Source organism: Microcaecilia unicolor, chromosome 4 (genome assembly GCF_901765095.1).
Source record: "Microcaecilia unicolor chromosome 4, aMicUni1.1, whole genome shotgun sequence".
In the NCBI taxonomy this organism is placed as follows: Eukaryota; Metazoa; Chordata; class Amphibia; order Gymnophiona; family Siphonopidae; genus Microcaecilia; species Microcaecilia unicolor.
In genome coordinates this window covers 28,315,053-28,328,986 of record NC_044034.1, presented here as the reverse complement: position 1 = coordinate 28,328,986, position 13,934 = coordinate 28,315,053, and the positions used below count along the sequence as shown (strand labels likewise).

General features: G+C 43.7%; 1 protein-coding gene across 1 annotated transcript in view; it reads left to right on the top strand.

Annotated features, from left to right (window-relative positions):
* Nucleotides 1-13,934, top strand: part of RSF1 (remodeling and spacing factor 1) — a 179,575-nt gene that overhangs the window by 64,203 nt on the left and 101,438 nt on the right. Inside the window, exon 2 of the mRNA XM_030200083.1 lies at nucleotides 222-313. Within this exon, the coding sequence (XP_030055943.1) occupies nucleotides 222-313 (92 nt within the window). The remainder of the gene's footprint in view (nucleotides 1-221; nucleotides 314-13,934) is intronic.

The window sequence follows — 13,934 nt, the reverse complement described above, 5'->3', positions numbered from 1 at the left end:
ATACAACAAAAGATGAGGAGAAATGTAAAAAAATACATACATTTCTTCATGCCTTTTTTTTTTTTTAACAGCATTAGTCCCTGGTTATTCCAAGAATGATTCTCTCCATTTGTTGATTATATATTTTTTAATAATCTCACATAATTTATGCATCATCTTCAGTTTGTTTCTATTTTCTGAAGTCTTCTTTTTGTCTTCTTTTTTATTTTTATGAACTCTAGTTCCAAAACAGCTGGTGGAGCTTCACTTGAAATTAATGAGAAAGATTGGGAAGTCCGTGACTGTAGATAGATGGGAAAAATACTTGATCAAGGTAAATATTTGCAAATCATCTTCACGTATTACATCTTCCTGAGAGAATTCTGTCATGAATGAGGCAACCTGGTAAACTAGTGTTGGGTTTTTCACTTTTCAAAGTACTGAGCTTTTAAATCTTGATTTCTTGCCTTTTGGTTTACCTGTGGTGTTTTACTTTGTTTTTTGTTATTTTTGTATTTTTTTTTTACTTGTGTATTTCTTTATATTGTGGCTTTATAATTCATTTTGAATACTTCTTTCCATTACATCACCAAAGGATCAGACCAGACAAATAGGTAGTGCCCATCTGCCAGCAGGCGGAGATAGAGAACACTGACGAGCTATGCTGTACAAGCACCTGTGCATTAGAACTCAGCCAGTATTCTCTATTTCCAGCAGGCGGATAGACGTTTTCTGTGCAGCTCTGTGACTTCTGTAAATGGTCTGTTCTGTTACCAGGTTCAGTGGAGGTTGAGAGAGTACTGTGCCTCTGGTGTAAACCTAGTGGTGTTAGGTCTCTTCCTGCACCCCCATTACCACTTCTCTGCCTCTTCTTCCCTAGCTAACTTTCACCTGCCTCTTTAAAAAAAAAAAAAAAAAAAAGAATTACCTTAGCATTTCTCTTTGAGAATTAGTTTTGGTGTGGGAAGTTATAGGACTTTACAATGCTTTTGAAGCAAACAGGCTGGCTATCTACAAACTGTGAGTACTAGAGCACGGCTGAGCTGTTCCCACTGTGGTAGTCGGCTGTCACCATCGGGCTTGTGTAACATTTGTATTAAACTCTCTGAATTACAAATTCTGCCAAATTTAAGATGCTGGAGCCAGCTCACATGGGGTGGGGCTTCCTCGCTGCCCTTTTCACCTGAATTTGTACTCCTTTTACATTTGGCTTTCCTGTTAAAGAGCAAACAGCCTGTTTCTCTCACTCCTGTTTCTCAGCCTCTTTCTGAAGAGAATCTTTCAAAAAAGAGGAAATTGTCTGCACTTAAGGAGTTGGAAGAGCTTTCTCCTTCATCTCCTCAAGATTTTGAGGAAAGATTATCAGAAACTTTTGAGAATTCATTTTCTGCTGATTTGCCTGAACCAGATATGTCTGGTACAGAAGGGGGGGGGGGAGTGATCCCACAACAGCTAAGTTATTTCTTAAGGAAGAACTCCCCTTATTAATAACCAAAACTGTGGAAGTTTTAAGTATTACCTCTTCTGCTCAGGCTGCATCCTCAGCCCCCTCTATAATGTCTGGTACAAAAATACCCTCTAAATCTTTTCATATTCATGAGGCTATGAGGGAACTCATTGTAGCTCAATAGGACACTCCTTACTCTAGCTTAAAAGTGGCAAGGACTACGTCTAAACTTTACCCCCCTTCTATCAACTGACTTAGAGTAGTTTGTTTTGTTGAAAGTGGATGCTGTAATTACGGCAGTTACTAAAAGGGCAACTATCCTAGTAGAGAGTGCATGACCGCAGACTGGAGCCCTCTTTAAAACTGGCTTTCCAAATAGCAGCTTTAAGTTCCCAAGCAGCAGTTTGTACCTCTCTTGTTGCTAGAGCTTCTTTATCTTGGGTTTGGCAATTGTCTGCCTTAGCTTCTCCACCTAACTTTGCCTTCTTTGGAAGCAGCACTGTCTTAACCTTGCAGATGCTTTGTATGATATTCCGTGAGCATCAGCTAAGTCTATGTCCCTAGCGGTCTCTGCAAGAAAATAGCTTTGGTTAAGATATTGGGCAGCTGATGTAGCTTCCAGGTCTCATCTGGCTAAATTCACTTTTAGGGGCATACTTCTGTTTGGTTTGACCTAGAGAAGATTGCTAAGGATTTAGGAGACACTAAAGTTCAACACCTTCCTGAAGGGTACTGGGTGTATTAATTGACAGTCACCTCACTTTGAAGCCTCAGGTTTCTTCAGTAGTAAAAAAAAAAAAAAAAATCCTTTAGGCTTCTTTGGAAGCTGAGGAGAATCAGATCATATTTCTCACATCTTTAGACTGCTAGGTCAATCCTTGTTTTTAACTCAATTCGATTACTGCAATTCTATATACTGGATGTAAGGAGGTTGTCCTAAAATGGCTGCAAATGACCCAAAATACAGTAGCTAGGCTTGCCCTCAAAATACGTTTTTTGATAAAGCCACTTCATTATTATGCAAACTGCACTGGCTACCCATTAAAGCCAGGATTATTTTTAAATTATGTGTTTGTCTTTCAAATATTATATGGCATGACACCGAATTACATGCAGCCCTTAATAATTATCTCCCCCCCCCCCCCTTTATATAATATAGTCTCTGGGTCTAGGGGCTACCTTAGACGTCATCTTCCAGATTGCAAGAGATTGCACTATAAGTCGATTCACTTCACTGACTAAGGTGCTAAGTGGTAGAACTCACTGCCAATGGAAGCCATGCTGAAGGAAAGGATAGTGAATTTCCTGGAAGCAAATAAGTTGCAAGATCCGAGACAACATGGTTTTACCAAAGGGAAATCATGCCAAACGAATCTCATTGAATTCTTTGACTGGGTGACCGGAGAATTAAATCAAGGACGTGCTATGGACGTAATCTACTTAGATTTCAGCAAAGCTTTTGACACGGTTCCCCACAGGAGGCTCTTGAATAAACTAGACGGGCTGAAGATAGGACCCGAAGTGGTGACCTGGATTAGGAACTGGTTGACGGGCAGACTCCAGAGGGTGGTTGTAAATGGAGTTCGCTCGGAGGAGGGAAAGGTGAGTAGTGGAGTGCCTCAGGGATCGGTGCTGGGGCTGATTCTATTCAATATGTTTGTGAGTGACATTGCCAAAGACTTACAAGGTAAAGTTTGCCTTTTTGCGGATGACACCAAGATTTGCAACAGAGTGGACACCCCGGAGGGAGTGGAAAGCATGAAAAAAAATCTGCGGAAGCTAGAAGAATGGTCTAACATTTGGCAATTAAAATTCAATGCGAAGAAATGCAAAGTGATGCACTTAGGGAGTAGAAATCCATGGGAGACGTATGTGTTAGGCGGTGAGAGTCTGATAGGTACGGACGGGGAGAGGGATCTTGGGGTGATAGTATCTGAGGACCTGAAGGCGACGAAACAGTGTGACAAGGCGGTGGCCGTAGCTAGAAGATTGCTAGGCTGTTTTAATGCCCCTGTATAAGACGTTGGTGAGGCCCCACCTGGAGTATTGTGTTCAGTTTTGGAGGCCGTATCTTGCGAAGGATGTTTTAAAAAAATGGAAGCGGTGCAAAGAAAAGCTACGAGAATGGTATGAGATTTGCTTTGCCAGACGTATGAGGAGAGACTTGTTGACCTGAACATGTATACCCTGGAGGAAAGGAGAAACGGGTGATATAATACAGATGTTCAAATATTTGAAAGGTATTAATCCGCAAATGAACCTTTTCCGGAGATGGGAAGGCGGTAGAACGAGAGGACATGAAATGTGATTGAAGGGGGACAGACTCAAGGAAAATGTCAGGAAGTATTTTTTCACGGAGAGAGTGGTGGATGCTTGGAATGCCCTCCTGCGGGAGGTGGTGGAGAGGAAAACGGTAACGGAATTCAAACATGCATGGGATAAACATAAAGGAATCCTGCTCAGAAGGAAGGGATCCCCAGAAGCTTAGCCGGTGGTGGGAGGCGGGGCTGGTGGTTGGGAGGCGGGGATAATTCTGGGCAGACTTACAGTGGGGGAAATAAGTATTTGATCCCTTGCTGATTTTGTAAGTTTGCCCACTGACAAAGACATGAGCAGCCCATAATTGAAGGGTAGGTTATTGGTAACAGTGAGAGATAGCACATCACAAATTAAATCCGGAAAATCACATTGTGGAAAGTATATGAATTTATTTGCATTCTGCAGAGGGAAATAAGTATTGATCCCCCACCAACCAGTAAGAGATCTGGCCCCTACAGACCAGGTAGATGCTCCAAATCAACTCGTTACCTGCATGACAGACAGCTGTCGGCAATGGTCACCTGTATGAAAGACACCTGTCCACAGACTCAGTGAATCAGTCAGACTCTAACCTCTACAAAATGGCCAAGAGCAAGGAGCTGTCTAAGGATGTCAGGGACAAGATCATACACCTGCACAAGGCTGGAATGGGCTACAAAACCATCAGTAAGACGCTGGGCGAGAAGGAGACAACTGTTGGTGCCATAGTAAGAAAATGGAAGAAGTACAAAATGACTGTCAATCGACAAAGATCTGGGGCTCCACACAAAATCTCACCTCGTGGGGTATCCTTGATCATGAGGAAGGTTAGAAATCAGCCTACAACTACAAGGGGGGAACTTGTCAATGATCTCAAGGCAGCTGGGACCACTGTCACCACGAAAACCATTGGTAACACATTACGACATAACGGATTGCAATCCTGCAGTGCCCGCAAGGTCCCCCTGCTCCGGAAGGCACATGTGACGGCCCGTCTGTAGTTTGCCAGTGAACACCTGGATGATGCCGAGAGTGATTGGGAGAAGGTGCTGTGGTCAGATGAGACAAAAATTGAGCTCTTTGGCATGAACTCAACTCGCCGTGTTTGGAGGAAGAGAAATGCTGCCTATGACCCAAAGAACACCGTCCCCACTGTCAAGCATGGAGGTGGAAATGTTATGTTTTGGGGGTGTTTCTCTGCTAAGGGCACAGGACTACTTCACCGCATCAATGGGAGAATGGATGGGGCCATGTACCGTACAATTCTGAGTGACAACCTCCTTCCCTCCGCCAGGGCCTTAAAAATGGGTCGTGGCTGGGTCTTCCAGCACGACAATGACCCAAAACATACAGCCAAGGCAACAAAGGAGTGGCTCAGGAAGAAGCACATTAGGGTCATGGAGTGGCCTAGCCAGTCACCAGACCTTAATCCCATTGAAAACTTATGGAGGGAGCTGAAGCTGCGAGTTGCCAAGCGACAGCCCAGAACTCTTAATGATTTAGAGATGATCTGCAAAGAGGAGTGGACCAAAATTCCTCCTGACATGTGTGCAAACCTCATCATCAACTACAGAAGACGTCTGACCGCTGTGCTTGCCAACAAGGGTTTTGCCACCAAGTATTAGGTCTTGTTTGCCAGAGGGATCAAATACTTATTTCCCTCTGCAGAATGCAAATAAATTCATATACTTTCCACAATGTGATTTTCCGGATTTAATTTGTGATGTGCTATCTCTCACTGTTACCAATAACCTACCCTTCAATTATGGGCTGCTCATGTCTTTGTCAGTGGGCAAACTTACAAAATCAGCAAGGGATCAAATACTTATTTCCCCCACTGTATACGGTCTGTGCCCTGAAAAAGACAGGTACAAATCAAGGTAAGGTATACACAAAAAATGGCACATGTGAGTTTATCTTGTTGGGCAGACTGGATGGACCGTGCAGGTCTTTTTCTGCCGTCATACTACTACTACTACTTAACATCTACTATGTTTAAGGAGAAGAAAGCTACAGAGAGAATCCCTCTTGTACTGACATACAGTCTAGAGCTAGAAAAAGAAGAATCATAAAAGATCTACAGCCACTACTCCAGGAGGATGAATTACTGAAAGAGAGATTCCCAGCCCCACCAGAACTGGCCTTCCGACAGCCACCTAATTTGAAACAGAAATTAGTGAAAAGCAAACTCCCCAGTACAAGCTCAAGAGAATGGCACATGCCCCTGCAGTATACCTAGCTGCAAATTGTACCAGCATATGTCACATGATCCCACAATTACTCACATGGGAAAAACATTCAGCATAAGGGGATCCTTTTCATTATATGCCCATCCTCAAATGTTGTATATATCATTCAGTGCAAAGAGTGTGAAGAAAGGTGCTATATTGGAGAAACAAGCCAGATGCTAAATATGAGGCTCAATTTACATAGACACAATATTAAACATTCCGATGCCAACCAGGATGCCACCTCTGTGGGACAGCACTTCACAAAACCAGAACACTGCATCATTGATCTTATGGTAAGAATACTAAAAGGAAATTTTAAAGACAATCCAGGAACGTAAGACCTTTGAAGTCAAAATTATGAAATATTTTAACACCCACCAGACGCAACAACAAAGATATGGACTTTCTATCCCGCTATAAACCATAAAATTCTACTGCTTTGTCACTCTCTTATCAGCCATCCATCTCTCTCTGTCTCTCACACACTCAGCTGTCCCATTTCTCACCTAACCTACCCCTCCCTCTTCCTGTTAGACTGTCATTGGAATGCTTTTGTGTTTCACTTATATATTCTGGTATTTTATTTATTTATTTGCTGCATTTGTATCCCACATTTTCCCACCTCTTTGCAGGCTCAATGTGGCTTACATTTGTCAACATTTGCTTATTTCTAATCTGAAGAAGAAGGGTTACCTTCAAAAGCTAATCAAAAAATGCATTGTTATTCAAATAAAAAGGTATCATCTTATTTTCTTTTCTATGTTTTGATTTATCTATTACCAGCAAAAGACTGAAAACTTTCCTCTTTGAGAGGTTTCTACCCATTGATGAGAGGCTGACAAAGGGGCATCTCTATGTATTTTCCCCATGGCCCATGATAGGCAGGACACTACACTGCATTGCTCTTACTGATAATTCACCAGACTGATCCAGACGTCCTTGGTATACGGACCTAGTGCGCCTTCAAGTCGCTCCTCCTCTGTATCTTCCTCAGCAAAGAGGACTGTTGCATCAAGGTCCCATTCTCATGGAAGATCCCATCCCCTTTGGTCTTGGGGCCTGGCTATTTAGAGGGTGAGACTAAGGAAGGATACTCTGAAGAAGTCATTACCACTTTACTTCAAGTTCGCAAGCAGTCTAATTCTACTTCTTACGCTAGAGTATGGAGAAATTTTGAAAGGGGTCTAAATATAGGGGCATTTCCCCTTTGTGAGTTTCTTTGCTTCACATTTTAGCGTTCCTTGAAGAAGGCATCAAAAAAAGACGAGCTCTTAATTCCCTCAAGGTTCAAGTTGCAGTCTGATTGTTATAAAGGCCATATTCAGAAAAGTTCTATTGGAGCACGTCCGGATATAGTACGTTTTCTGAAGAGAGTCGATTATTTTAGTCCTCTTTTTTGGAAAGTCTGTTTAGAATGGAATTTTGCTCTTGTTCTTAAGGCTCTTCAGAAAGCCCTGTTTGAACTTCTTAAAAAGGCCACTATCAAAGATCTGACATTAAAATCAGTTTTTCTGGTTGCTATCTCTTCTGCAAGGTGGGTTTCTGAACTTAAAGCCCTGTCTTGCAAGGATCCCTTCCTCCATTTTTTGGAGGCTGGGATTTCTATTCGCACAGTTCCTTCTTTCTTGCAAAAGTTGTTTCCTCCTTTCATCTAAACCAGACAGTTTTCCTGCCTTTCCTTTTCCAGAGTTGATTATACAGGTTACTCTTCTCTCTGTCTTTTGGACATTAAGAGAGTACTCGTGTTTTCTTGCAGCATCTACCAACGAATTTAGGCGCTCTGATCTTCTTTTGGTTCTCTTTTCAGGCCCACATAAAGGTATGTCTGTATCAAGAGCTACAGTAGCCAGATTGTTGAAAGAAGCTATTTCTTCGCCTTACTTGCTGTCAGGCAAAGGTTCTCCATTAGACCGTAAAGCTCATTCCACAAGAGCTTTGTCTACTTCTTTGGTGGAATCTTGTGCTATCTCATTGGAGGAAATTTGTAGATCCACGACATGGTCTTGCTCTCACTCTTTTGTCAAGCATTATCGCTTAGATATGGTGGCCAGATCAGATACCTCTTTTGGAGCTAAAGTCCTTTCAGGGGTATCAAATTCCCTCCCTAATTAAGGATTGCTTTTCTACATTCCATTAGTTTGAACTGAATCCTTTGGTGACATAATGGAAAAATTAGTTCTTACCTGACCATTTTCTTTCCTTTAGTCCCAAAGGATCAGTCCAGAACCCACCCTTATTTTCTCTTCAGCATAATTGTTTGTACATAGTTCTACTGTTCCTTGTTTCTGGGGCACAAGTTTTGTCCTCTTTAAATTGTATTTTACATTCTTTAGATTATTTAGAGGCTGGAGGGGTTTTTTTTTAACCGAAAATTTTTATTGATAAATATCCATAGAACAATAAGCATCATTTGCCATCAAATTCAAAGAACTTCAAACCATAGTCGTTGAAGAAACACCATTACCGCCAGTGGCGTACCAAGGTGGGGGCGGTCCGCCCCGGGTGCACGCCGCTGGGGGGGTGCCGTGCGCCGGTCAGCGTCGTTCGTTTCCATGCTCCCTCTGCCCCGGAACAGGAAGTAACCTATTCCGGGGCAGAGGGAGCATGGAAATGAACGACGCTGACCGGCGCGCGGCACCCCCCCAGCGGCGTGCACCCGGGGGGGGGAGGGGGTTCTTTTGCCGGGGTGGGGTGTGTCCTTTCGCTGGGGGGGGGGGGGGGTTGCGCTGCACAGAGAGGGGGGACGCATCGGCGATCCGCCCCGGGTGTCAGCGCTCCTAGGAACGCCACTGATTACCGCTCCCCCCCCCCTCTGGAATCAAGGTGGTATGGATGACTGTGATGTCCACTGTTCATCTTTCTGCCAACGCTTATTAAATGATACCAAAGGCCCACGTCTCATAGCAGTTAATTTGGACATTTGAAAAAGAAAATCCAGTTTGTGAACAAAAGACACACAGATGGTAATATGTCTGTTGCTGCTATAAAGAAGTGGATTGCCAACTTATGTTCGATCACAGTTATCGCCAGAGGCTTGAAGTGTAATAAGCAATATTCTATCTTGTATGGCTGCTTCTGTTGTAATACTTGTACCAAGTTCAGCAGTAAAGTCCAATATGATTAAATAGTAGTTAAATGTTAAATAGTAGTAGTAATATGATTGAGCCACTGCACAATTCCTCCATATATGCAATAAGGTCTCCCTGTTACTACATTTTCACCAGCACTCAGCAGAAACTTGCGGGTACATTTTATTTAAACACACTGGGGTATAGTACCACCAGTAGAATATTTTAAAGCCATTTTCAGAAAGGCATTGAGCCACTGAAGGCTTCAATAAATACCTGAATCCCTTCTTCCAAGTATCCGGGGCAAAGGTAGTTTGTTGGGTATCCTCCCATTGACATGTATAGTGAAGTTGAGGGATGGTATATAATAATAAAGCTAAGTACAGATGAGACACACTACCCCTTCCTCCCCCGCCCCATATAGCTCATTCTAATGCTGTTTCTGCTAGGCCCAATTCCTCCCGTACTCTCCGACAAATAAAATCCTGCACCAGCCAATAATGAAAGAGTTCCCTTCCTTCCAACCAACCCATATTCCTCTTGTAATTCATCAAAGATAAGTAATCTCCCATCATCCCAGAATTGTCCCAGACTACTCAAGCCTTTGGAGGCCCATTTCCTATAGACCTGTTCATTAGATCCAGAGGGGAATCCAGGGGCACACTGGAGAGCTGTCCGCAAATAATATATGCGATCTGCAAAAACTTTTTTGGGAATTGAATACCGTGTATTCAAGGGGTGACTAACCTCAGTTGGCCCTCTGAGTAATTGCTAACAAATTACTACTACTACTTAACATTTCTAGAGCGCTACTAGGGTTACGCAGCGCTGTACATTTTAACAAAGAAGGACAGTCCCTGCTCGAAGGAGCTTACAATCTAAAGGATGAAATGTCAAGTTGGGGCAGTCAAGATTTCCTGAATAGAGGTGTAGTGGGGTTAGGTGCCGAAGGCGCGACATTGAAGAGGTGGGCTTTGAGCAAGGATTTGAAGATGGGCAGGGAGGGGGCCTGGCTTACTGGGTTATGGGCTCAGGGAGTTTATTCCAAGCATGGGGTGAGGCGAAGCAGAAAGGGCGGAGCCTGGAGTTGGCGGTGGTGGAGAAGGGTACTGAGAGGAGGGATTTGTCTTGAGAGCGGAGGTTACGGGTAGGAACGTAAGGGGAGATGAGGGTAGAGAGGTAAGGAGGGGCTGCAGATCGAGTGCATTTGTAGGTTAGTAGGAGAAGCTTGAACTCACTCTTTGGTAACCATAAAATATCCCAATGGAGCGGGTGCCCACCGATGCCCTCTCCCAGTGAAGCTATTTCTTGGAAGCTGTAGGGATTCAGTCTGCTAATATCCCAAGTTGTGCCACTTGATAATAACGATAGATATTAGAAAATGCCATTCCCCCCTTAGCAATCGGTTGAAAAAGCATGGATTGCCCCACCCATGGTGGATGTTTCTGCCATATAAAGACGAATAGTTTACAATTAAGTTTTTCAAAGAAGCTCCGAGGGATCGGAAGAGGGAGAGCTAAAAATAAATACAGCAGTTTTGGCAATAACATCATCTTTATCGCTTGAATACGACCCACCCATGATATGGTTAAACCCTCCTATCCGTCCAGTTCAGCAAACAACTCTTGGAGCTTCATGGGAAAGTTAGCAGCATACAGCCCATCCACAGTGGGTGTAACATGAACTAGACTCATATTTGGTAAAACTAAATATGAAAGTGCTAAACCCCTACGAGAAAAGCTACACTGGCTACCACTCAAAGAACGCATCGCGTTCAAAATATGTACCCTAGTTCACAAAATTATTCACGGAGATGTCCCAGCCTACATGTCAGATCTGATAGACCTACCACCCAGGAATGCTACCAAATCATCCCGCACATTCTTCAATCTCCACTTCCCCAATTGCAAAGGCCTAAAGTACAAACTAACGCATGTGTCAACCTTTTCCTACTTGAGTACACAATTCTGGAACGTGCTACCGCGTAACCTAAAGGCGATCTACGAATTAACTAACTTCCACAAGCTACTGAAGACCCATCTCTTTAATAAGGTATACCAAAAAGATCAACACATTTGATCTCCTACACATATATCCAGAAATGCCTTATGATATTTGCTTGCTATAATACTATCATGCTTTCTCATTATCATTTTACCCGAGATCCTTTGCAATATTAAATGTCTATTTTCTTATGTACTTCCACTATTCATGATGTAATGTAAGCCACATTGAGCCTGCAAAAAGGTAGGAAAATGTGGGATACAAATGCAATAAATAAATGAACTCCTAAATATTTAATGGATCCAGGCACCCAGGTAAACGGAAGAAGGACTGCTTTTAACTGGACTATCCTTTGAGGTGAAACTGTAAGATTTAGAATTTCCGACTTTGTCATGTTGACCTTAAAGCCTGATATCTGTCAATATTGTGTAAAGATTTCCATAATCATTTTTAGAGATGTTTCAGGTGATGTTAGGGTCAGGAGCACATCATCCGTAAAAAGCATAATTTTATGTTCTTGGCGCCCCCTAATGAGCCCCCTAATCTCCTTGTCCTGTCTAATCAATTGAGGTAATGGTTGTATAGAAATGGCAAAGAACAGTGGAGAAACAGTGCATCCCTGACGGGTATCCCTATGAAACTCTAATGGTAGAGTATATGATCCATTAACTCTTAGGGTTGCAAGCGAGTTCCTATAAAGCAAATGTACCCATGATAAGTATCGCGCCCCCCCCCCCCCCCCCCCCCCCCCAATTCCCATCTGTTCCAGCACTGCAAACATGAAAGGCCAGCACACCCTGCTGAGTGCTTTTTCAGCATTGACTGATAGCAATAATGCAGATATCTTATAATCTTGGGCCTGTTGAAGCAGATGCATCAAGCATCGTATATTGTCATATGTTTGACATCCCACAATGAATTCCACTTGATCCTCATGTAGTAACCGAGGCAGTACCAATTGGTCTTTAAGCTAAAATTTTTATAATCAGAATTCAGTAAGGAAATAGGGAAATCGGTCTATGGGAGCTACATGTATAGAGATTTTTACCTGGCTTAGCAGCAAAGTGACAGCTGCCAGCCGCCAAGAGTGGGGTAGTCCCTACGCACCATCAAAAGTCTCGAACACCCGCAGCAGTATAGGTGCCAAGAATTTATCAAAAGTTTTGTAAAAACTTATTAGTAAATCCATCGGGGCCTGGAGTCTTATAGGGAAGATTTTTTATTGCCAATTAAATTTCCTCCAAAGTTATAGTTTTAGATAATTGGTCTGCCTTTCCCTGTGACATTTGAGGGAGATCTACATCATTCAGATATGTCTGGATCTCTGCCTGGGTGGGCACCCGCTGTGGTGTATATAGTCTTTCATAAAAGTGATAGAATTTGGCCTTTATCTGCTCTAGCGAGGAGCATATCGCACCAGATTCATCCATAACAGAAAAAAACGTAATTACGCTGGACTTGCTTTTTGAGCTTAGTGGCCAGCAATCTGTAAGCACAGTCACCAAACTAAAAGTGCGCCTGTTGTGCTCATTGTAACTGATCAGAGAACCCAGCCATCTGAACCTCATTGAGCTCCAGCCGAAGCTCATGGAGGTGGTCCACCCTCATCAAATCAGATGGATCGCTCTTATGCTGTCTTTCTAATATCACTATTTGATCGCGCAGACCTTAGGCAGACCTGTGTTTGTGAATATGGGCCTGCAAGGCTATGATATGCCCTCATATAATCACCTTTAGACCCACAGGGTGAGGGATGCAATGTCTCCAGTATCCCCTTGCCATAGGATACACGCTGCCATTTTGGACGTTCAGGCCTCTTATATTCAGGCATGGGAGCCTGTTCAATCATTTGTTCCCCACTTTGTGTTGAAAGAAATTCTTGTGCTGCCTCTAGCGAGCAGACTTGGCGCAGCTACCCTCCTTGTAGAATACCAACACAAAGGGGTGTTGCCACTTGTAGCGAATTCTCTCCTCCTGCAAGTGTTGAGTCAGGGGTCACAATTCACTCCTCTTCTTGAGGGTGGTGGTCAAAAGATCTTGATAGATCTCTATTGGATAACTGTCCCATTCAAGAGGGGTAGCTGCCCTCGCTTTAGTCAACACTTCTTTTATTTTGAATTTGGTGAAGCACACTACAGTATCTTTAGGGACATACGGTCTTCTAGTCCGAAATGCCCGGTGCGCTCTTCCATATCATCAAGCTGATCAATCCATAGACTGGTGGGTTGTGTCCATCTACCAGCAGGTGGAGATAGAGAGCAAACTTTTGCCTCCCTATATGTGGTCATGTGCTGCCGGAAACTCCTCAGTATGTTCTCTATCTCAGCAGGTGGTGGTCACACACAGCAGCAGCTCTGGCTAGGCCTCCAAGCCTAATTTTTAGGTTTTGTTGAGTGCCTGGGGTTGAGGGCTCTTCTTGAGCAAGTGCAAACCTGGTGGCGCCAGGTCCCTCCTTTTCTCCCCCCTCCCGCTGGCTCCGTTAAAAAAAAAAAAAATTTTTGAACGTCCTTAAAGGCGTTTATTTCGACGTTTATTTAAACGTTTATTGCAGCTACTCACTAGGACACCAGGTCGTTACAGCTCGGAGCGGAAAGCAGGTAATTTTTACCTTTTTATAGCGGGCAGGGGGTTCCCCGATTGATCTCCACGTGGCATATGGCATCGGAGGGCGAGGGCGCAAAGAGTCGCTCCCCAGATCGCTTGGGCGCTTCTAGAGGGGATGCGGGGGTTTTAAAGTCTGATTCGCCCTTGTTGGGTGACAGTTTCGTGACCGATGAGTGTCCCGGTCCTTCCTCCGGCGTGGCGGTTTTTCCCGCCATAAACGCCCATCCCCCGCTGCTCGCCTCCGCCATCTTGGCCGGCCACGCGGCTCGGACGGCTTCTTCTTGGGCCGCCCTTGAGGTTGGA